The 21,888-nt window shown below is 43.4% G+C and overlaps 1 protein-coding gene across 1 annotated transcript in view; it reads right to left on the bottom strand.

The window, feature by feature from the left end:
* Positions 1-21,341, bottom strand: part of TAF3 (TATA-box binding protein associated factor 3) — a 113,091-nt gene extending 91,750 nt beyond the window's left edge. Inside the window, exons 1-2 of the mRNA XM_084205786.1 lie at positions 21,099-21,341; positions 10,581-10,823 (exon numbers count right to left, since the gene is read on the bottom strand). Coding sequence (XP_084061912.1) covers positions 10,581-10,823; positions 21,099-21,264 — 409 coding nt within the window. The 5' untranslated portion in view covers positions 21,265-21,341. The remainder of the gene's footprint in view (positions 1-10,580; positions 10,824-21,098) is intronic.
* Positions 21,342-21,888: the final 547 nt, after the last annotated feature.

The raw sequence follows: 21,888 nt of genomic DNA, 5'->3' as shown, positions 1-21,888 counted from the left end.
TGTGACCTAGGAAAATCTTAGCCCCAACAGCAGGGCACAGGAGACAGCCCCCACACAGGGCATATGGATCATCGATACTGCAAAATTCAACCTCCAATTTCATCTGACATTCTTCACTTTCCATACCAGTGGGAACATTCTGCCTTTGGCCAGCCAGCTGGGCTAGATTTTAGGACCACAGCTGTACCCAGGCATCCCATCCGTGCGACATTCAACCAGGAGATATAGGAGATCTCCAAACATACGTGCAAGGAGCTCAGCTTGGTGAGCTCATGCCAAAAGCAATATCTGTGTGAAGGAAAAACTCCCTAAATAGATGTGCTCCTGGTAAAACTGAGGTTTTGAAGAAATTCGATGTTTCAGCCTGAATCACTGGAAATTTAAAACAGATACTAAGGAAAAACTGTACTCTGAGAAAATCAGCTCATCTGAGGGAAGTTTGTTGTTTGCAATATCAACATTAAGATACTTATCACTTTGTAATTCACACAAAGGTTACTTATTTCCCAAGAGTCTTAAAAAAATACTGAATTGTTTCAATACACGCAGTATTGTGACAAACCCCTGATATGATGGAGTTCATAAGTGTAACTGAACTATACAGCAACACCATGACAATAAAATTCCACCTTGTTTTTTCAGCTCTTCACAACCAGTTTGATTTAATATCATATATTTTAAGGACTTTGGAAAGAAAAGTTAAGGTCTGATGCTACAGGAGAATAAACAGACGTCTAAATCTCATCAAAATTCAAAAAGATTTTCACTTGTAATTCTAAAGCTTCTTAAAATCCATCCCAAAATATCCCAACTCAAGATCCCTGTCCAAGGATATTCGATTTAACTGTACCTTTTATATTAAAAGATCCCAAAGAACATATGTACATGTTTTGATCACACAAAAAATATTTGTAGGATATTTTATACACACCCCAATAAAAAGTAACTGAATGTAAACTTAGCTTTTATGAACATGGTAAAGACTGTAATACAGAAAAGTAAAACTCTATGGTAAAAAAATCATTGCTTTTCTTTAAAACAGCAAAAGAAACAAGTTGTTTCTGCAAGATTACAAATGAGCTATCACCTCCAGCAGTACTGTGATTTAAAATACACAGAGCAGAGAGAAAGCCTCGTGAGTGACTGTGTTAAAAAGTTTCCCATGCAAAACCCAATGCATCCTTGTTTCATATTTAATTTGCAATAGGATCCCCAGCAGCTGAGCTGCGAGAGCTCTCCTGGCCGGTGCCCTGCTGCCTGCTGAGACAGGCTCCACACGAAGGGAGCACACCACTGAAGCCTAAATGCTCAGAGCTGCACCTCAGCCCCCTTTAAAGTTAATCTGAACACACTGGACTCCAAAGGAAATGAGAAGTGAGTTTCTCTCCCTTCCTATGGCACCACGACTTCCTGTGTTTTAGCGATTGGTCAAGAACTATTATTTCCTCCTTGCTATTCCCAGTTGTGACTGTCAGACGTAATTAGCGTTGTCCACACACCAGCATAAAATATGTGTTTAAATAAGCCTGGAACCCAAGTCCCACATGCACAGAAACCCAGAGAAACATGGAGAAACTCTGAGAATATTAAGATTCAAATATGCTGTGCCTGAACGAACATGCTGCTCTAAATATTTAGAAATGCAAAGTTCGTTTGCTGAGATGAATATCCATAAAAATCTATGCAAGATAAGGGGTATTAAAATTATTCACTCTCCAGTTCAGGATGGATTATTTGGCCAATCTGTTAAGCTGCACTGCTCAGACACCCAGAATCTGTACCATCCTCCTCCCCTCAGGGAAAAGAGCTCATAACGTTTGAAGAAAAGTATGCTCCATCCCAACTGTAGGAATACACATGAAACACAGAGTCTTCCTTTAACACAACCCTTTGGAATGGGAAAGCAGCAGACATCAACAGTGAGAATGCAGAGGGCAAACAAGTTCACCAAAGAAAATAAATTAAGCAGAATGTTGCAGATTGAAAAGTGGCCAGAAGAAAGGCCATTTAAGTTGTTATCGACCTCTTTCAAACACACACACACACGCAGAGCTGAAGTTCAGTTTATCTCTCCATATAAAATACCACCCCTGGCAGCGTGGCGTCATCGCTTATAAACATCACCAAAAAATTAATCTCAAACCAAGTCAGAAAAATTTGTGACTTACTGTGTTACCACCTGAAGACCCACTGTTTTCCAGCCTTGGGCTAAGTACAAGCCAGATCCAGCCCTGCTCAAGTTTAACACTGCTCCTCAAAAACACAGGTATGCTATGGTAGGCTTTGCTTAACCGACCCAAACAATGCACATTTATACACAACATGCACACGGGGTTACATTTTACCCAGTCACTCTGTTCAAAGAAACAGAATCCAAACTAGAGAAATACAGAAAAATACTGTCTTGTCAAGTCATCAGAATACCATTAATGTTTCTAATGAGTGCAATTATGAAAATGAAAGATTCCGAAAAACACAGCTAAAGATGAACTTTAATTATCCAAGCATCTGGCTGCATGAACCAAGGTCATGTCTCCAAATGCCTTTGCATTTGAACTCTCCCTGTTATCCATCCAACTTTGCATTTCTCCAAGTCTACCAGAATTAAATGGAATTGCCTACACACAAAAATGAGTTATCCCTTCCTAATGACTTACCCAGTCACTAGCATTCTCTTTAGCTGAGAGCTGGAGAAAACAGGAGCATGTACCAAAGGTGAAGACTGGAAGAAGATGATCTCTAAGGTCCCTTCCAACCCTAATTCTAAGAAGACACTGAAGTCAAGAGCTGTATGGTAAAGTGCTTATCTGTGTGTGGCAAAAGACAAATAATTCAAATGAGATTTCTTAGTCATAATTTTAAAAATTAGAAGGCAGAATTCCTTAGACTTAACCCGGACTGTACCACATGCAGAAGCTTATAATGAGTCATTCCCCTGATTAATGCAAGAGAGATACGGGGTCCTGTAATCCACTTGCGATCTTTGTCTAGACAATGTTTTTTTCTGATGCTAAGATCAAGGTTAGGCTCATTTATGCTTGAAAATGCGCACAAAACACCAAGCAGTATCTGTTTCCAAACAACTCCAAGCATGGATATTTTTTGCAGGAGGTAAGAAACATTTCAGACACTTCAGAGGTGTTCAACTGAGAGAAGTTACTCTGCAAGCAACAGTTCTCTGGGCAGTTGTGTTATTCAGAACAACTACCTGGAGGGCCAGCTCCTGAATTCCAAGTGTGAACCATTCCCTGTGTCCATGTAAATGCCACCATTGCTAATAAGCAGCAGGAGGATGCTCAAGGCCACGTGTCTCACAATCAGAAACACGTAGGAGGTCTCAACCAACATGTTCCACTTCTACATTCTCGTACAAAATTAAGGCTTGCTTGGACTGAGATGATTCTCCAGAAGTTTGGCACAAATTCCCATGCAGGGAGGTAAAGATCAAATTTGTGGCTTCGCTCCCAGCAGCTAAAATGATTTTTATTTGTTTTTTAAGTGCCAGGAATTGTTAGCAATCACTAACATGTTCATTACGTTAAAGCATCCTTGGTGGCAGAAGACAGTGAAAGAAAGAAAGAAAAGCATTTGATTAAAGAAAAAATAGGAAACATTTCTGCATGAAGTGAAAAAGCGGAAAAATAATAAAGTTACACGGTCAGCCCTTAAAATCGGCCGGCTGTGCTCCTCTTTTATCCTGCTGAAAGAATCAGGCAGACTTTCCATTTCCCACTCTCTTCCCTCAAGTCCCCAGAAATACTCAGAGCAGTTAGGGGAAGTCTGAAAGGCCCAAGAACAGTAACACCCAGCTATCAGACGATAACCTGATTTGAAACTTATGCTTCCAAAGGCACAAAGGTGTCTGATGATCCAGCTGAAATAAAATCCTCGAGCATAGCTGCAGTAGACAGTGCAGGAAGCAACACAGGCACTGAACAAAAGTCACACATTGTCAGAAAAGGGAAAAAACTGATCTGACGTGACGAGTCAAGACAAGTGACAAAAGTTTTGCTGAAAAAGGATCAGTAGGAAATTAAAATCATGACAGCATTTCTGTTCAAAATACACAAGACAATAGAATCCTTTTATCACAAAGTCCCATTTTCCCCTCCAGTTTTATTCGAACCAAAATTGCAATTTGCACATCACAATGCAGTGAAAGGATCCATGACTTTCATTCCCATTCCATGTAAATAATTTACTGCAAAAGGCTGGCTTTTATCAGGCAACTTCTGTGTTTTGCAGTTTTATTTCTGAATCCTTAAGAATCACTAACTTGTAAGTTATCTAAACAGGTCTGAAAAACAGAAAAATCTTTGTGAGAAGGTTTTAAAAAGATGATATCCCCTTGAAGTCACATTAGCTTCATTTCAATTGCTATATGCAGCAAATAAAACTAGATAGCTTAAGAAACTAAACAAATACTTTTTCACAATGCTGAATTTTTGTAGTTAGTTTTACTAACTCCTTGCTATTACTTGTAAAAAAATGGAGGCAGCATCTTTATAAAATTTATTTTCTGATTTGGTTCTTCATGTATAGCCAGGTTCCACCTGGTTTATTTATTTTGAATGATAAAACACTTAAAAGACCCCAAAAAACAAAAACATGAAAATTCATTACAACCCTCTGCTACAATTAAAAAAAAAAATTTTTTTAATCAGTGTCCTCCATTCCCCACTTCCAGCTGCCATTAAGTTTCTTAAAAAATAGCAAGAGTTTTGGGCCTTTTTTCCAAAGACATGAATTATTAGAAGTTAGGTACCAGTCTCCTAGACAATATAAAATAGTGCATGTGTCTGTCCCCACAGTACACGGATCCCAGCAATGTGAGTTAGCTCCTGCCACAGAAAAAGTTTTACTATGGCACTTATCACATTGAGGTTTTTTTCTCCAAGTGCTGCAAATTAAAAAAGCTCTCCTGTAAAAATCTATTTAACTCCACATTAAAAAAACAAACTTCATTAAATCCTTTTCTGCAGGATTTCACTGGAAATTCTGCTCTCGATTATGATACAACTTCTTAAGAAAAGGCAGAGATACAGTTGTCCTCCCAACTACAGCTTTATCAGCACGCATTGCAGAAAAATTATTTTTCTGTCTAATGGCAAGATTTAAACCAGGCACATTTTCTGCACACTTTTTTTTGTTCCTGTCTCGTATTTTCCTTCTTTCCTTTGAAACCTGCCTCTCCTATTGGCTCCTTCCCAATGCCTTTCTTCTGGCTGCATCTCAAGCTCGGCTGCTTTTCTCATTTTGTCTTTTTCTCCTGTTGCTCCTTCCTTGCTGGGCTGCTGCAGACGTGAGGATCCCTCCTCACAAAAGCAATCAGAGTCTGACTCTCAGGGCACTGCACACACAGGTAAAGGATGCCTGTGAGTATCAGCAACCAGACACAGGGAGCAGCCAGGAACAAAATCTTCACACTCTGGCAGGGCTTTAACTTTTCAGACTGCTTGAAGAGTTAAATTTTGTTGAGGAGTGGTGGTTTCCTAACAAACTATACTGGAAAAGCTCTGTTGAAAATATCATTGCTGTTTTAAAATCATTGGTGCAGCTGCTAGAATGAGGAAGGTTAGTCTGCGGGGTTGACAAGGATCCCTTTAAAAGCCCATCACATTCTGATTTACAAAGAGGGATTGGCTTTGTTTAACCCTTGGAGAAACCAGAGATTGAAATCACCCTGGTGTGAGATCCATGACTTGCTACATTCCCTCCTGGACCCCGGCCACGGAAAGCACTGCCAGCCTGAAGGGACAGTGACAGTTTTTAAGTTCTGATCTATTTCCCACTGGAGCTCGACACTAATGCTTTCTGTCACCCTGATGCTTAATGCTTTATACAATTTTAGCACTGGTAGAACCTAAATACAAAAATGTGCTCTTTTGATTAGCACCTTGCTTCACCAACACCCCCAATTCTCATCAATTCAAACAAGATTTGCAGCAGCTACCACAGCATGAAAAAAACAAACCAGAGATGTGTTGAGATGAGCTGCAATTTGACAGCTGGGTTTCCATGCTTCCAGGTGGCTGGAAGCATCAGGTTTTTTAGGTAACAGGTCCTAACATCACATTAGCAGCAAAGAGGGGAAAAGGCAGGACTGTAAGAAGATCAGCAATTTTAGGCTTTGATCTGACAGGGAAATAAAATGCTCTGACAGAAACGGCTACAAATAAATCTGAATTTGTAAACTGTGCCAAGAACTTGTCCTGACTCAATGATCAGAAATACAATGCCACTCTTGAGCACACATTACCAGGAATGAAAGACAACAAAATTTAATGCCTGGTAAAAATTACATTTGTTCCCAGATCGTTTTCAAGGGAAAGGAGCTGAACCTTGAGGAGTGGGAGTGAAGTGGTATGAAGCGGAGGACAGAAAAAAATGCAGCTGGAACTGCAGAGAAAATCTGACTCTCTAAAATCTACCCTTCTCCACACAAAATATCTAAATTAGTGGAAGAGCCTCTCCTGTCTTCTCCCTCATATCCTGCTTATATGCACCAGCACAACTAGAGTGTAAGAGTGGAATAAAGGTCTAATGCAAATACTACAGATTATGAACACTGCACACACAAACACAATGTGTTTTCTTCAGTTCTCTAGACAAAGAAGCAGGGATGGACTGCCTGTGACTTCAAAAAGTCACAAAAAGAGAGCAGTTGACATAAAGTGGTTATTTAAAAAAAAATAAAATTATTATTGTTTTTTAAAATGAAGTGATAACAAGAGGCAGCAAGTGCAGGTAGAGATTAATTCCAGGAAGCTTAAAAATAAGAATCCCGTGGTACATGCAGGATTCACACCTCACTTGTCTTTGTTTTAATCATGGAGAATGGTACATGTTCTTACAACATCAGGACTCAGGCCTCTCAACATTATCACAAAATGTAACAGTGATTATTATTAGCTATGGAGAAGTATCTGGGCTTTCTCAGCTGGCCTAGTTTCAGCACATACTATTTTGCTTCAAATGCAATCAACAAATTCTATGAAGTTGATTTATTATTGCAAAATGTATGTTCTCTTGCATTAAAGCACAAGAAATAAAGCATGACCATCATGTTTTGTAACTAATTTATTTTTTTCTCCTTTTTTAATCTGTCTTACAAGTTTACCATGACATTTTAGTGACAACAGTGCTAAACTAACTCAAAAACAAAAAGGAGACTAATTAAAAATAGGCAGACAGCGAACATCATGATACATTGGCATAAAATTATCCCTTCAGTGTCCTTTGTAAAAATACTGCTAAAAACCCAACATTTTCCATGGCAATACTGAGTCAGATTGTTTTATAATATATAGAATTATATATGCAGATCTTCACAGCTCAAGCACTTGGTTAGAGCTTGCACTCCATATTTAAGGCAAGAAAACATTTTCTGCTTTCTTGGAACAAAACCTGTATCACTGAACTGATGAACTTCTGACTGACACAAATTATGGATCTCAAAAACTTATTTGCCTTCCTCCCTTTCCCCCACAACTTCAGGAATCACTTAGAGTTCTTTCAGAATTTCTTACTGCTGAGCACAATGAAGGAGATGGCTCCTCTCAGGCTGGAAGGGCTTTCTGCTCCTATGGATTCTCTGGCAATGATAACTAGGACATCTCTCGAGCTGCTGGGCAGCCTCTGCACAGCCTGAACCACCACCAGTTCTGGAGTGAGTGGAAATAAGAAGTTGGTTACATGTGCAGAGCTAAAGGACTTTTGGGAAGGAGGGCAGCAACACCTACTGGTCGTGGCGCAGACTGAACACTGCTTTGGTTTGGTTTTTAAATTCACAGTACTGAAAAAAGAGTTTTTTCTTACTAAAAGTCATGGCTACATCATTGCTAAAATATACCAGCACTCATAATTTCTGACCCCTAACAATAAATAAATATTCATAACTGAGCTGAGCTCTAGGCTTTGATATAAAATAGGACATGAGGAGTCCTGCCGATGATTCCTTAAAGTCGCTGAAAGATTTACATCGCACACCCTAATGTGCATAAAGCCTTCCTCCATTTCTAATTATTGCCTACTCAAAGCAACTCAAATATTTTAGACTGAACAATCTGAGCAGCCTCATTTTTTTTCCTACACTATAAAATATTGCAAAGTATTTAAATGGCTTCTGCAGTTCTTCGGTATTTTTACCATTCATTCCTTTAGTCTCCAAAAATAAGTTTTTCTCCCAAATTTTACTTGGAATAATATAGAACAAAATATATACACAAGTTTTATGATCCACCTCATCCCTTTCAAAAACAAACCACAGAGTACAAACACCATTTTCAGAAAACACTTAATTCAAAATTAAAATGTTCTCAACTGTAAATATTTTAAATCAACTATAACAAATCTGCATTCAGCAACTGTATTTAATGCTTCCTTTAAATTTCCATTTAAAAAAATATTTTATTCATTTTTTCAAGTTGTGTGTGTCTATAGGTCCTCTGATACACTACCCTTAGGCATCAGAAGTTTTCCTGGTTCTCATCCAACTTTGGAAATAATATCTTCTTGCTTCAGGTGTTAAAAGGATTCATACATTATTTATAAGGACTGCTAAAATCTAACTCCTGGATCTAACTTGCAAGAGAAAGAGTATAAAAAGTTACATACAGAAAAAAAAGAAAAAGCACAACTGTCCCCATTTCAATTTTTAGCCTCTCTTTGTATCTTGTGTATTGCCAGGCTGAGTCTGTAACTCTCCTCTCTCCCTCCCCAGGCTCAGATATTTGTCTGCAGCTGCTTTGAGCCTCGCTGGATTTGACTTTTCTTGCATATTTTAAAGTATAATTTTCCCAGGGAAAAAACCCAAAACAACTACAACACTGCTGGGCAACTTATTATACTTCAAAGATGCCAGATTTCTCTGACAGAATGGTGTTTGTTTACCTCCTGCAGAACCAGGCTAAAGCAAGTAGCCAAAACAGGGGAGCTAAAATCCTCATTCACTTCTCAAAGTCTTCTTCAGCACTCTTCTTTTATATATGATGCCTACACATATGATATTCACATTTTGTTTTGATTTGAGAGAGTGCGTTATTAGATTTTTAAAGCAACCCTTTTAACAAACTTCACAAGGGTGACACTTTTACATCTCCTTACCAATTTAAGAAATTATTTCTGTTTTGAACAGCAGTTTCATTTCCTGGCTTGTATTAAAGCAAGAAACACTGAAATACTACTGATCTATAAAACACAACTAAAGGAAACAGAAAATTAAAGTCTACAGAGCCTCAGAAATACTCACCAGGATGAATAAATCCTCACCTTGTTACTGGAATGAGCATATTTGTTCAGAACACAGCAAACCCAGCACCTGCTCCTCAGATACCTGTTCCTGACCACAATTTCACTTGCTCTACTGGAGTACACAGCAGCTGCATCTTTAGCTGAACATGATGAAAGAAAGCCTGAACATTCACTTCCTACAGCTTGCCAAATCACTGGAATACTGCCCCATGCCAAACTTGTAGCACAGCGATGGATTTCTTTGCCCAACAAGGTGATGTTGCTTATGTTCATCCTCAAATGGGCAGAGTTTTTACACCTATTTCACCAAGCAGACTTTGAGCCCTTAATTCTTAAAAAAAGGGCAAAATGCACAATAGAGCATGATATCCCTTCCGTCTCCACAAAATTCTAAATTAAGTATCTTGTGCAGGTTGCACCTGTTCGTTACACTCCTTTGCAACATTAAGTTCTTCTGTCTGGAACTTTTATCCCCACAACCTTACACATATTTATCTTCACACAAAGTACATTGTGTGTGCTGTTCACTATTCAGAGGGCAAGTTAGACTAGGTCATGTTTCTTAAAGGTTTATCTTATTAGCAATCAAGTCTCATATAGCTGAAAAATAAAGAAAACAAGTATGCTTTTTCCACTGCCACAGTTAAAATTTTCAGGTCAGCTGCATCTCATAGCATTTGTATAGCTGGTTTCACTGTTTCCTCAGCCTTTGCCTCTGTGGGACAAGAAAGGGAAGGGGCAGCTGGAACAGTGATGATGAAACCCTAATCAACATTAGCAAAGAGATTTAAAAGGCAGTACAATGCCTCTAAAATACACTTACTAACATATCTTAAAGCTAAATTCATTTTAATTGGAAAATTAGGTTTTTCTGTTTGGTTGGGTTTGGGTTTTCTGGTGAAATTTGTTACAAGTAAGGAGAAATAGCTATCAGGAGCAAGAAATGCTGTGCCAGTCTCACCAGTCTTCCTTCTTCTACCTTCACCAAATTACAGAAGCTCTTGCAGGATGCATAAGGGGGAGGGTAATATATAAAAAATAATGCTAAGCATTTATTCCTATTGTCATCTGAAAACTTAAAATTTAGAATGCATTATTGAAACATGACATAACGTGGTGAATTTCTGGCATGAGTTAATCTGGAAGGAAAGTAAAAACAGTGAACAAACCTGTCACAGCACTGCTACCTGTTTGGCAACCCTGCTTTGGTAAAACCCCACAGTTCCCTTCCAGAGCCACTGCCACAGGGCAGCACAGCTGGAGCTGCTGGGGGATGCCCACAAACACCCAAACACACCAAAAGTGAAAGCAAAGGATTGATTTCGCACCTTCTTGAGAGGAGACAATAGGTGGCAGGTAATCAGGGATGTACTCCTTCCTCTCTTCTGCATCCTTACTTCCCAGCTGGGGGAACTGGAGGACATTGTTCTTGCTGACAGGGAACGAAGGGATTTGATGTGCAAAAGTGACAGGTTCAATATTGTGTATGTAATCTTCCAGCTCATGCAGGTTAACCCCCATAAGTTTGAAGGCATCGCCTACGTCATCCAAAATTGGATCTGTGCGGCCATCTGGAGCAAAAAAAAAAACAACAGAAGAACAATATTTTCACAGAAATCCAAGTTTAAAAATTCAACCTGAAGATTTGAGATTACAGTCTCCCAGCTCACCATCAGTAAGAGAAATGGATTTAATCCCCCACAGTTCCACCAGATTTACTTTCAGAAGGGTTTTGTTTTGAGCCATCACTTTGTTTCAAATGATACCACTGAAGAGCTGCACTCCAGGAAGCAAATCAAGCCCAAAGGAGGCAGCAACAACAGGCAGCTTTACCTGGCAACAGTCAATTAACACCACACAACCCCATATGCAGAAAGTGCTCTTAATCAGTTGGAACAGATCAAACATTATTTCTCAACCTAGAAAAGGAACAATTTCATTTTTTTGAACTGACTGTAGTTTACAGAGAGAAAAGAAAAAAAGAGTCTCTTGATTAAAAAAAAAAAAAAAACCTTCACAAAGTATCTTTGTACCAGATGAAATCTACAGGCTTCATAAACTATGATCCACTTCATCTCCTGGTTAGCTACACCTCCTGGATAAAAGAGAGGAATATTAAGTAGTGGCCTGATGAGGAGAGAATATTTTATAGTATACTTCAGGGCTGATTTCCTGGGGAGCAACTTAAGTTTGATTCTCCAGCAAAAATCTTCCTTTCTTCACAAAAAGCACAGTGAAACCTCACTGGCCAGGCAGTTGGGATCTTCATTTAATAGGATTTCCAAGAAAACAGTCCAACAGAGGATGCCGTTTGTGCTGTACAATTAATTTGGCTCAAAGCTTTAAATTACACATGCAGAAGTCAAACTACCTCAGTTTCCCTGACTCGACAGAGGAAAATCCCTCAAAAGGCCTCTGGAGGGAGAAGTGGGCACCTGGCTTTGGCAGCCAAGGCACCACTTCAAGTCTACTCCTGCCTTTTAATAACAACAATAACCCAAAAACAATGCTGTAAACCCCAAACATGATTTTTAATTCAATAAAATGATATACTGAATTATTACAATTCTGTAGAATTGGTTTATGAAGATATTACATCCCTACATGATGATAAGCTGTGATTTACTTTAAAAAGTAATTATGGAAAAGCAGCCAGTGCTTATTGAAGGAACACAATGGCTATTGTGGAGCCCTGGCTCCAGAGAATGGGGGGATGCTCTTTTGTTTGTCCTTTAACCTAATCTCTTCTTGGTTTATCTTGAAGCCAAGGCAGCTGGTTCTCACATCACTGCATGAATTCCACCCCCCAGCCAACTCACGCCTGCAGGTACATTTAGAAAATGAGAATTTTGTTCTAGAATTTCCCTTCTTAAGTCTTGTAGTGAAGATAAGGATAATACTCAGATTATGGGGTTGATTCTCAGCTCTCCAACACTGGCCTCTTGTGTGACTCCGGGCAAGTCTTCCTTGTGTTTTAATTCTTTCCACAGCTAAAAGGGAGAGCAGACCAAGTTACTGCCAGTTTTACTCTCCTGCATTTGGAATGTGAACTCTGCAGGGTGAGAAGCATAGTGTGTGTTTGTGTAATACCTGTGTGTTTGTGTAAGTGCAATACCAGCCTGCTCTGCAAACTCCAGGCTTGCATGCACATAATCACACGAGGATATCACCACTCCAGAGTAGGTATGAGATCTTTATACTAATTAGGGGAGAAAGAAGTGTGCTTTATAGTTAAAAAATTAAATTCAGGCAAATGACACCACTAAGAAATTTTGTGTTGTTGCTTTTAGATGCTCTGCATCTATGAAGGTACCTGTGAACTCACTGAAGCATTTTCTAAGGTGTCAAGATTTAACAGGTACAAGTTTGACAGACAGCTGAAAAGAAAAACTTGGGGAAAACTTTTCAAAGGTCTTTTCCTAGATCTGCGTATGATCTTTTTAACCTCCAGAAAAGTGTGCTGACATGATTAGTAAGTGATAAATGCTAAAAAGGAATTCTTTCTACAAGTGCTTTTTAAGAACACGTGGCAGAGAAGCAGCTACTATGTGTAACTGAAGCACGGAAATATTTAACAACTGTATCATGAAACAATTATGTGTATTAGAAAGTGGGTTCAAAAGGTGACCAAAAAACCCCAAAGAAGATTCAATTTTCTCACAGCTTTGACATTTGCCTCCAAAGAGACAATGCCAAGTTTAAAGTTTGATTGAAAGCTAAAAATAATGTTTAAACCTGCAACTGTCAGAGGGATGAAAGGATGCAGCAGTTAACCCTTCTTTTCAAGAGAGTGTCCTCAGTGATAAAAGTGTTTGAAAAAAGTTTCAGGTCTGTATTCATATCTGTATTTAAAATCAAACCAGTTATCAACTGGAAATTATGACAGCACAAAAATGCATTAAGTGTATTTTCAGGTTATTCATCAAATAAAGACGTTACACTTTTATTTCAACAGTTTAGCATTTCTCTTCTTTCTCTGGCTTAATAAAAAAAAAATCAATAAAATAGCAGAAGCCAGACACATGAAAGGGAATGCTGACAAACATGTAACACACTCTCCTGGTGTTTCATTTAGTCTTAGGCTTTTTTCTGTGAGCAAATGATGCCAAGAAAAGAAGTTTAATCCATGCATGCTGAACTTATCTCAATATTGTCCTCATATCTGTGCTATCCTCAGTTTAAAAATTCAGATGCTGAAGCCTCACAGTGAAATAATTAATCTAATGTCACACAGCAAGTCAGTGCCAGATCACAGACCCTTCAGAGCTTTGGTTTCCAGTCTCTTGCTTTTCTTTATACCACAACACTTTAAATACTATCATTGTTCATTGATGGAGGGAGGTGGGAATAGTTTATCCAGCAAGTTACAACTCTCCTCCTTATGTCCCATGAACAGTGAACTAGGAAAATACCTTCCTCACAAGATTTTAAGCTGCACTATCTCCCTGAAAGGGAACTGTGCTCCCAAAGTGGTAAAGCTGTGGCAGCAGCAGAGCTAAATTAAGACCATTTGGTCTCAAAACAGCTCACCAGAAACCTGTGAGAAAGGCCATGCAGCTAAGATACCTCAGCTTCCCTGGGCATGAGAACAAGCAGATGAGAAGGAATCTGCACATGGAATTGCATCCCAAAAAAAGTACTAGACTGAAGTGATGGGCAAAGAGAATCCAAGCAGAGCAGAGTATTTGGGTGGGAAGTTATCCAGCCCTCAGCCCCACCTGCAGATGAACCAACCCATCCACAAGGAAAACCAAATCAAACAGAACGAGGATGGAGCACTAAACTGCCCTACAAACAAGGGTTTGGGTTGTGGGGAAAAGGAATTTTTAGAAGCTCCTAAAGCTGAGTTATTTTTGCAGAAGTCACAAGAATTCCTCCAGTAAACAAGCTGGCCAGTGCTCATGTCATCCAAAGGCACTGTGAGGGGCCCTGTGGGATTTAGGGAATTGTCTTACTGGCCTTAAATTCAGTCTCAGGAATAGCTGATTTCCTTTTGTCAAACTCACCCCCTCCACCTCCTCCTTCCTGGCCCAAAAGTTTGTATGAATGAGTGAAAATTTAACAGGCAAGTAAGTTCAGAACAGAAGAGCTTTTAGTTTCATGCCAGGTTTCTTAAAGGAAGCAACTACATTTCTTTAATAAATATACTGAGAAAAATTAATGAGTCACCACCCATGCAACATGTACACGTGTTATAAATAGCTCAGCATTCCCCCTCACGGCTGCTGTAAAAGAGATTTTTTCTTTTTATTTTATTTTAACCAGCAAATTATTAGGTATAGCTCCTTGGTATTTTAATTACAGGCTCTATCACAGATTCCTTGTGCTGCAGCATGTCACACAAAGTTGCTCCAGGATAACTGTTTCATGGAGACAACACAGCTTCTACCCAGCTAAGTCACAAGCATGCACAATAGGTAATTTAATAAGTTTAGATGCCTTACTTAAATGCACCTAAGTGAGGAAAAAAGGGTCCTATTAATGTAGGTACCAGTCAGGGCAAAAGCATCTTCTTACTATTGGTGCTCAGAGTCTGCTCCTTTTGCCAGTAACTTCAGAAACATCAAGCAGAAAAAACACTGTCCTTCTTTATATTATCAGCCAGTATGAAGTTCATTAATTTAAAAACATCACTTAAGGCTGTCAGGACATGAAAACTACACTTACAATGAATGTTAGAGGCCCGGGACAGATCCTTGTTTTAAAGTCATTCAAGGACCAGCAGAGAGAATCAGCTCATTTAAACTGATCACCAACAATCTAATCCTTTGATAGAGATTATTACTGTATAGTGGTTAAGAAGGAAGTAACTAAAAAAAGAACAAAATCCAAGAAAATATGAGATAAATTTGACATTATAAAGAAATAAAAAATTGGCTGATGCCAGGTGAATTCTCTCCTCTGTGGTAGTTACCAATAAAAATATTGGCCTGCTGTTTGCATTCTCCCTGTGCTATAATGAAGTTTACAGGAGAGACTGTGCAGACATTGGAGCAGTTTTGGAGCCAGTTCTGCAATATTGGCAATTTTTCTTTCCAGTTAAAATACTGCTCTCACCAGATCAAACCTGCCTTTCAACAAAAATGCAGTTGCATTAATAATACCAATTTCAATATAGTCATTAAACTTTTTATGGGTATATATAATTAGTATATAGTCCTGCAAGGAATAAGGACTTGGACTCAATGATCCATTGAGGGATCATTGAGATCAGGGAATGGGCATCTTCCAACTTGAGATATTCTACAATTCCATGTTTGCATAAAAATAATCTTAAAAAAAATAGTTAAACAATATGAAACTAAAGACCAACTTTTAAACTTTATTTCCTAACTATTAGAAAAATTCATGAGGAAAAAAAAAAAAAGCACAGTATATCCAAGCATAAGCTCAACACTGAAAATTGAAGGAAAGCAGATGAAAATACACCTCTAAATTCAAAAAGTTAATTATCCAGCTTATTACACTTCAAGTTGTAGCAGCAGGTAACCTAAATTTGTCCTGTTGAAATATGTCCAGGCGCCCTCATTGATAGAAGTTAGGTAGTTTCTGTCTGACAGGTTTTTAGAGCAATGCACCAGAAAAAAGAGAGTTTAGGGGGTGTGAACCACAGCTCCCCTCTTCATCCCTCCCATGAACTGCACCACTGACATGAACAGACTGGAAACTGGACTCCCTCACTGGATGTGTTAAGAGGTAAAACATGACATATTCTGCATGTTTATAATCCACTGCCAAGCTACATTAGGTAAATTCATGGCAAACAAAGCAGATTCTGATCTGTCCTCATGGACAGCTCCCCAGTAAAAAAAACCCAATCTAGACAACCCAGAGCAGATAAACCAAAGCACCAGCTCTGCCACTCCTCTATCAAACCACGTGGAATAGGAGTGCAAAACAAAGTGGCACCTAACAGGGAGCCTTTCCCTTTTCACCTCTGCTTAAAACCAACAACAACACAGAACTCTGCTCTCAGAAACCACTCTACATCAGTTTGTTTTGTAGCCTGATACCTTAATTACATACTCCAACACTGGTTTTCAAATATTTAATTTAAATTTTAGCTCCCAGCATATTGAATGGTGTTCCTTTGACAAGCTTTCTCCAAATTTGAGCAGCATTATATGGTGTACTTTAAGAGGAAAACCCTGATTTTCTCCCTGTAAGTTCAGCCTCTCCTCCAGCCCCCAACACAGCATTCAGAAGCATTTCACGGCATCAAACACATCTCAAACCCGCTTTGCAAATCCTTTTGCCTTCTCTTTGCAGCCACAGAAGCGCCCATCAACTACAGCTACTGCAAATGCAAAGAAACAACAGCAGAAAAGTAATGAAAATCTTGAATGTAGCTCTCCTAATGGGATGTAACAGCTGGAACAAAGATCTAACCCAGCTGGGAGAGCCATCATTTTCTCCTGCAAGTGAGGGAACACGTGAGCAGCGATGACAGGCTTTTCACAGCCATACCATGGTGTCTCAACCACGTCAGAGTAAATCCATTCAGTTTGGAATACAAAGATTATGTCCCTCAGCTGACAGCCCTGCTAACTCAAACCCCACTGGTCTGACTCCGAGATAACGCCCTGACAATGAAGATGCTACAATTGGAATTTAATTAATTCTACTTATGCAAAACCATGGCAGAATTAAGCTCATTCATCCAGAGCTGGGTTTGTACAGTAACTTATTTCAGGAGCAAAAGGAAACAATTCTGAAATTGCAGGGAGATGTCAGCTCAGTATTAAGATGTCCTTTTACAAACCTTTTTAAAGAAAGAAATACATAGAGACATAATACAAAAAACAGCACATCACTGGCACAAACAGCATATTCCCCTTCTCCTCAAAGAACAAAAATAAGAAAAAAACACCAAACAAAAAGACTGTGATACTTGTGGTACCTCCTTCCCCATTCATAGAGGGGAAAAATGCCTTTCCCCACTTTCGGTAAGCAAACCCAAAGCAAGAGAGGTATACCTGAGCTCTACAAACTCCAATTCTCAGCACCAAAAATGTATTTGCATCATCTCTATGTTTTTTCCTCCCAGGCTCAGAAACACTGCAGCACAAGCATCTTCCCCAGAATTTGCAACAACCTTATGAAAGGACAGCTCAGGCCAAACCTAGGTGAACTTCTTTATCACCTGATAACTCCATCCTCCTAAACCCTCTCTGTTGTCCCCTTTAATTGCTTTAAAGATAAATTCTGTGTGGATTGGGATACAAACTTCAGAGCTGCACTTGTGCTGCTGGGATATATGGGTTAATATTGCACAGTCCCATTTCTAGACTAACTTGCTCTCAAATTTGGGGAAAGTTGTACAAGTAAACCTATTCAACCTGAGAAATTCAGTTTGCAGCACACAGCTGTTCTTAAGCTTGGTTACACTCTCAGACTTGATCTCAATTATTGCTGAAACGATGAAGCAGAGCCAGGACCAGGTACACTCAGCTCATCACTTTACTTCATGGGGAATCCCTGCAGCAGTGAGAACTTCTCTTCCCTTCTTCAGAGAGGGGACACAACCTCCAGCAGCAGCACGTCCAGGCTGTGGTTGCTCCTCTCCTGACCAAGCCACTCACAGTGTGCTTCCCAGCTCTTGCACACTCCCCATATCCAACACACCCAGCCATCACAGTTCCTTGGATCTTGATGCTGCATCCAATCCACCACCAGCTGAGAACAACATGCCTCTGATGTTCCTCTCACGTGTGGCTGACACCTCATTAGCACAGTTCCCTCTAACAGCTTGGACAGAGGTACTGGCAAACATTCCCAGTGGTGCATTTCAGGGCTCCCATCCCTGTCACCTCTCCAGCAACCTCCCACAGGTCCCAGCACAATCTCTGAACTGGTGGTGGCCCCCAAATCCACCACCAGTGAGTCACCATCTCCCTACCCAGCACTTCAGGCAATCAACTGTCCATCCCAGCTCCAACCCCTACCAGACCCAAATGCTCTGACCTCTGCCCCAGGGGCCTTCCAGGACTTCCCCTCCACACATGGAGCAGCAGCTGCCCACAATGCCACAGCTCTCCAGCATGCCAAAGGAAGGGGGATCACGTCCCTCCTGGCACAGGACTCACAAGGAGCCCTGTTTTCCCAGGCACACAGCCTACATCCACCTCTCCAGGGTACCCCTGCTCCTCCAAGTCCCTCCACTATGGAGATCCCCCTTCATTTCCTTCCTGTTACTCACAGATGCAGCAGGAGCACTGGCAGCCCCATCTCTGCACACAAACCTCTGCCACATGACACCCTCCCTGCCCCATGTAGGGCAGCAAAGGCCTCCACACACACAGACCCATGGCCCTCTAACCACACCCACAGCCTGAGCCTTGCTCCTCATTGCCCACACTTCCTGTGTTTAAAGCTAGCAGTGATCCTGACAGCCTCCCTCACCCTGCAGGCAGATTGTCACCTCCCCACCCCTTCCTGACCCACCAGCACCCTTTCCTGACATTCCCAGACCCAGCACACCCCTAGCACCCTCTCAGCCCCACTGGCAGCACTACAGACCAAGCAAGCAACTGGACATCCCACCCTCCAACCCCCCATGTTCTGCAGGTACCAGAGGACATCCATCCCCTCAGTAGCTCCACTGCGGGCTCTGCAGAGACACTCACAATCCCAAGGGACACACAACTGCATCCTCTACTGCAGGCCCAGAGCCAGCAGTGGTGCTCCCTTCCCAACCCCATCAACACCCACATCCCACACTCCTGGCTGACCCAGCCAGCAGTCCTTGGCACTGATTCCCAGGCCTCTCCTCTTTCTCTTCTCCCACTTGCTGTAAACTCAGCCCTTCCATGCTCCCACCCCAGCACCACCTCACCCTAAATCCAGCGAGGCCCTGGGCATCACTTCTACTTCCACTGCCCCCCACCACCACTTCCAGCTCCTTCTGTACCACCTCAGTGGCAGTGTTGGCTGACTCCAGTCCCCCACATATCCAGCCAAGCCTCCTCCTCTGCATCCACATGAGGACACCCCCACCTCATGCCATGTGCACTAAATTATCCCCAGCCCCAACCCACCCCTTCTGCACTCCACAATTCCCATGTGCAGCTCTGCCACACTCCCACATCTGTGCACTACAGCTCTACTTCCCCCAAAACACATGTTAGTGCATCCCTGCCTTCCCACATTCCCCATACACATGTTCCCAGTCCCACTGCACCCCTGCCTCCCCCCTCCACACAAACATTCCCAGAGCACCCCAGCAGCAGGACTTCCAGGCATACCACTCCCTCCCCAGGCAGGAGGGAGTCCAAGCCTTGCACCCTCCATCCTCAGCACTTCCCCTTGTGCCAGAACACTGAACCCCACATACACCCCCACGTGCAGTGAGCCCCCACAGTCCCCTCAGCACTGGCCCCACGTGGCACAAAGATGAGCCATGAGAACACAGCACCACATCCTCCCATGTACACATCCCACTAGGAAAAGAGGCTGGCTGCCCCTTCTTCCTCCAGTTCATCCCTCTCCCAGATTCAGAACATCCCAGCACTGGGGCCAACAGTCTCCTCTACCCCTCCTGTACTTGTGTCTCCCCCTCCCCAGCACCCTGCATGCCAGAGAGAGTGGGACAGCACCCCCGTGTCCCCACACTCCAGACCCACTGCCAGAGAGCCTCCTTTTCTCCAACTCCAGCCCCACAGTCCCAACTCCTTACCCATGCCCAGACTCACTGCCCCACACTCCTCCCTGGCACCAGGACTCCCTTGCCCCATGGCTTCCACCCCATCCTCCCAGTCCTGTGCCCTGCCCCACAGCCCAGCTCCCCTTCCCCATAGCCCCCAGCCCACGGGCTGATCTTCCCCAAACCCACACTTGGCACTCACTGACCAAAGGACTCCAGCACTGCCCAAATCCCACCTCCCTGCACCCTCCTACCCTGCCCAAATGACCACACCTCCACCACCCTCCCCTGCCAAGCATCCCCAGCTCTTGGCACTGCCCGACAAAGCAGCAGCTTCCAGCTGCCCTCCCCACACCCCCACAATTCTACCCCACAGCCTTCCCCCACACCCAGGTCCCCCAGTGCTACCCAAACCCCCCGTGTTCTCCTGCCCTGTCCCCCAGACCCTTGCCCTGCCCAAACCCACTGCTCTGTGCCCTCCTGCTCTGCCCAAACCCAACCCCCTGTGCCCTCCTGCTCTGCCCAAACCCACCTCCCTGTGCCCGCCTGCTCAGCCCAAACTAACCTCCCTGTGCCCTCCTGCTCTGCCCAAACCCACCGCTCTGTGCCCTCCTGCTCTGCCCAAACCCACTGCTCTGTGCCCTCCTGCTCTGCCCAAACTCAACTCCCTGTGCCCTCCTGCTCTGCCCAAACCCACCTCCCTGTGCCCTCCCACCCTGTCCCCCCAGACCCCTGCCCTCCCCAAATCACACCTCCCCATACTCTCCTGCCCTGTCCCCCAGACTCTTGCCCTGCCCAAACCCCTGTGCCTTGCTGCCCTGCCCAAACCCAGCAAATCCCTGTGCCCTTCTACCCCGTGTAAACCCACCTCCCTGTGCCCTCCCGCCCTGTCCCCCAGACCCCTGCCCTTCCCAATCACACCTCCTCATACTCTCCTGCTCTGTCCCCCAGCACTACCAAAATGCCACCTCCCGTGCCCTCCTGCCCTGGCCCCCAGCCCCCAGCAGTGCCCCAAACCCCTCCTCGTGCCCTCCTGCCCTGCCCCAGCAGTGCCCAGCGCTGTTTCCTTGGCGGGATGGCCGAGACCGGCAGGGCTCACGGAGCTCACTCAGCCCGGACCCTGCTCGAGCCGGGCCCCTCACAGTGCCCTCCGAGGAGCGTGTCCAGCCGCATCCCCCCCGGCCCAGCCCCGGCCCGCACTCACAGAGCTCGCAGTAGCGGTGGCAGCCCCGGCCCAGCCCCTGCAGGTACCGCTGCAGCACGTCGGTGAGCAGGTCGCAGGCCGAGACCTGCACGGAGTCCCAGCCGAGGGCCTGGCAGATCTGCGCCACCGACACCCGCAGCAGCCAGCGGGAGTAGGTCTCGCACATCCCGCCGGGGCCGGGGGCCGCGGGAGCTCTCACGCACCGCCCGCCACCGCCGCCATCGCCGCCGCCATCTTGGCGCCGCCCCGCCCCCGCCAGGCAGCGCCGCTCCAGCGCCGAGCGCATCGAGCGGGGCGGAGCGCGGGATCGCCGCCCGGAGCGCCCGGAGGCCGCGTCCGGCAGCTGAGGGGACCGCGGGAGAAGGTAAATATATCATATCAGTACCTCGCTGAGGCCGGGAGAAGGTAAATGTATCAATATCGGTACCTCGCTGGGGCCGGGAGAAGGTAAATGTATCAATAGCGGTAGTTCAGCACCGCTAAATGTCCCCCAGTGCCCGAAGGGGTCTCACAGGAAGGATGCGACAAGGCTCTTTACAAGGGCAGGTGGTGACAGGACGGGAGGAATGCCTTCAAGCTGAGAGTTCTAGGTGGGATGTGGGGGAGAAATTCTGTGCTGTGGGGGCGATGAAACACTCCACAGGGTGCCCAGGGGGGATGCCCCAATCGTGGCGGTATTCAAAGCCAGGTGGGACAGGGCTCTGGGCAACCCGGGATAGTGAAAAGTGTCCCTGCCCCTCGCAGTGGGTGCAACAAGATCATCTTTAATGTCCCCTCTAACCCAAACCAG

Source organism: Fringilla coelebs, assembly GCF_963513975.1.
Source record: "Fringilla coelebs genome assembly, chromosome: 5".
Classification (NCBI taxonomy): Eukaryota; Metazoa; Chordata; class Aves; order Passeriformes; family Fringillidae; genus Fringilla; species Fringilla coelebs.
Note: the sequence above shows the minus strand (reverse complement) of the source record. Positions and strands in the feature narration are given on the sequence as shown.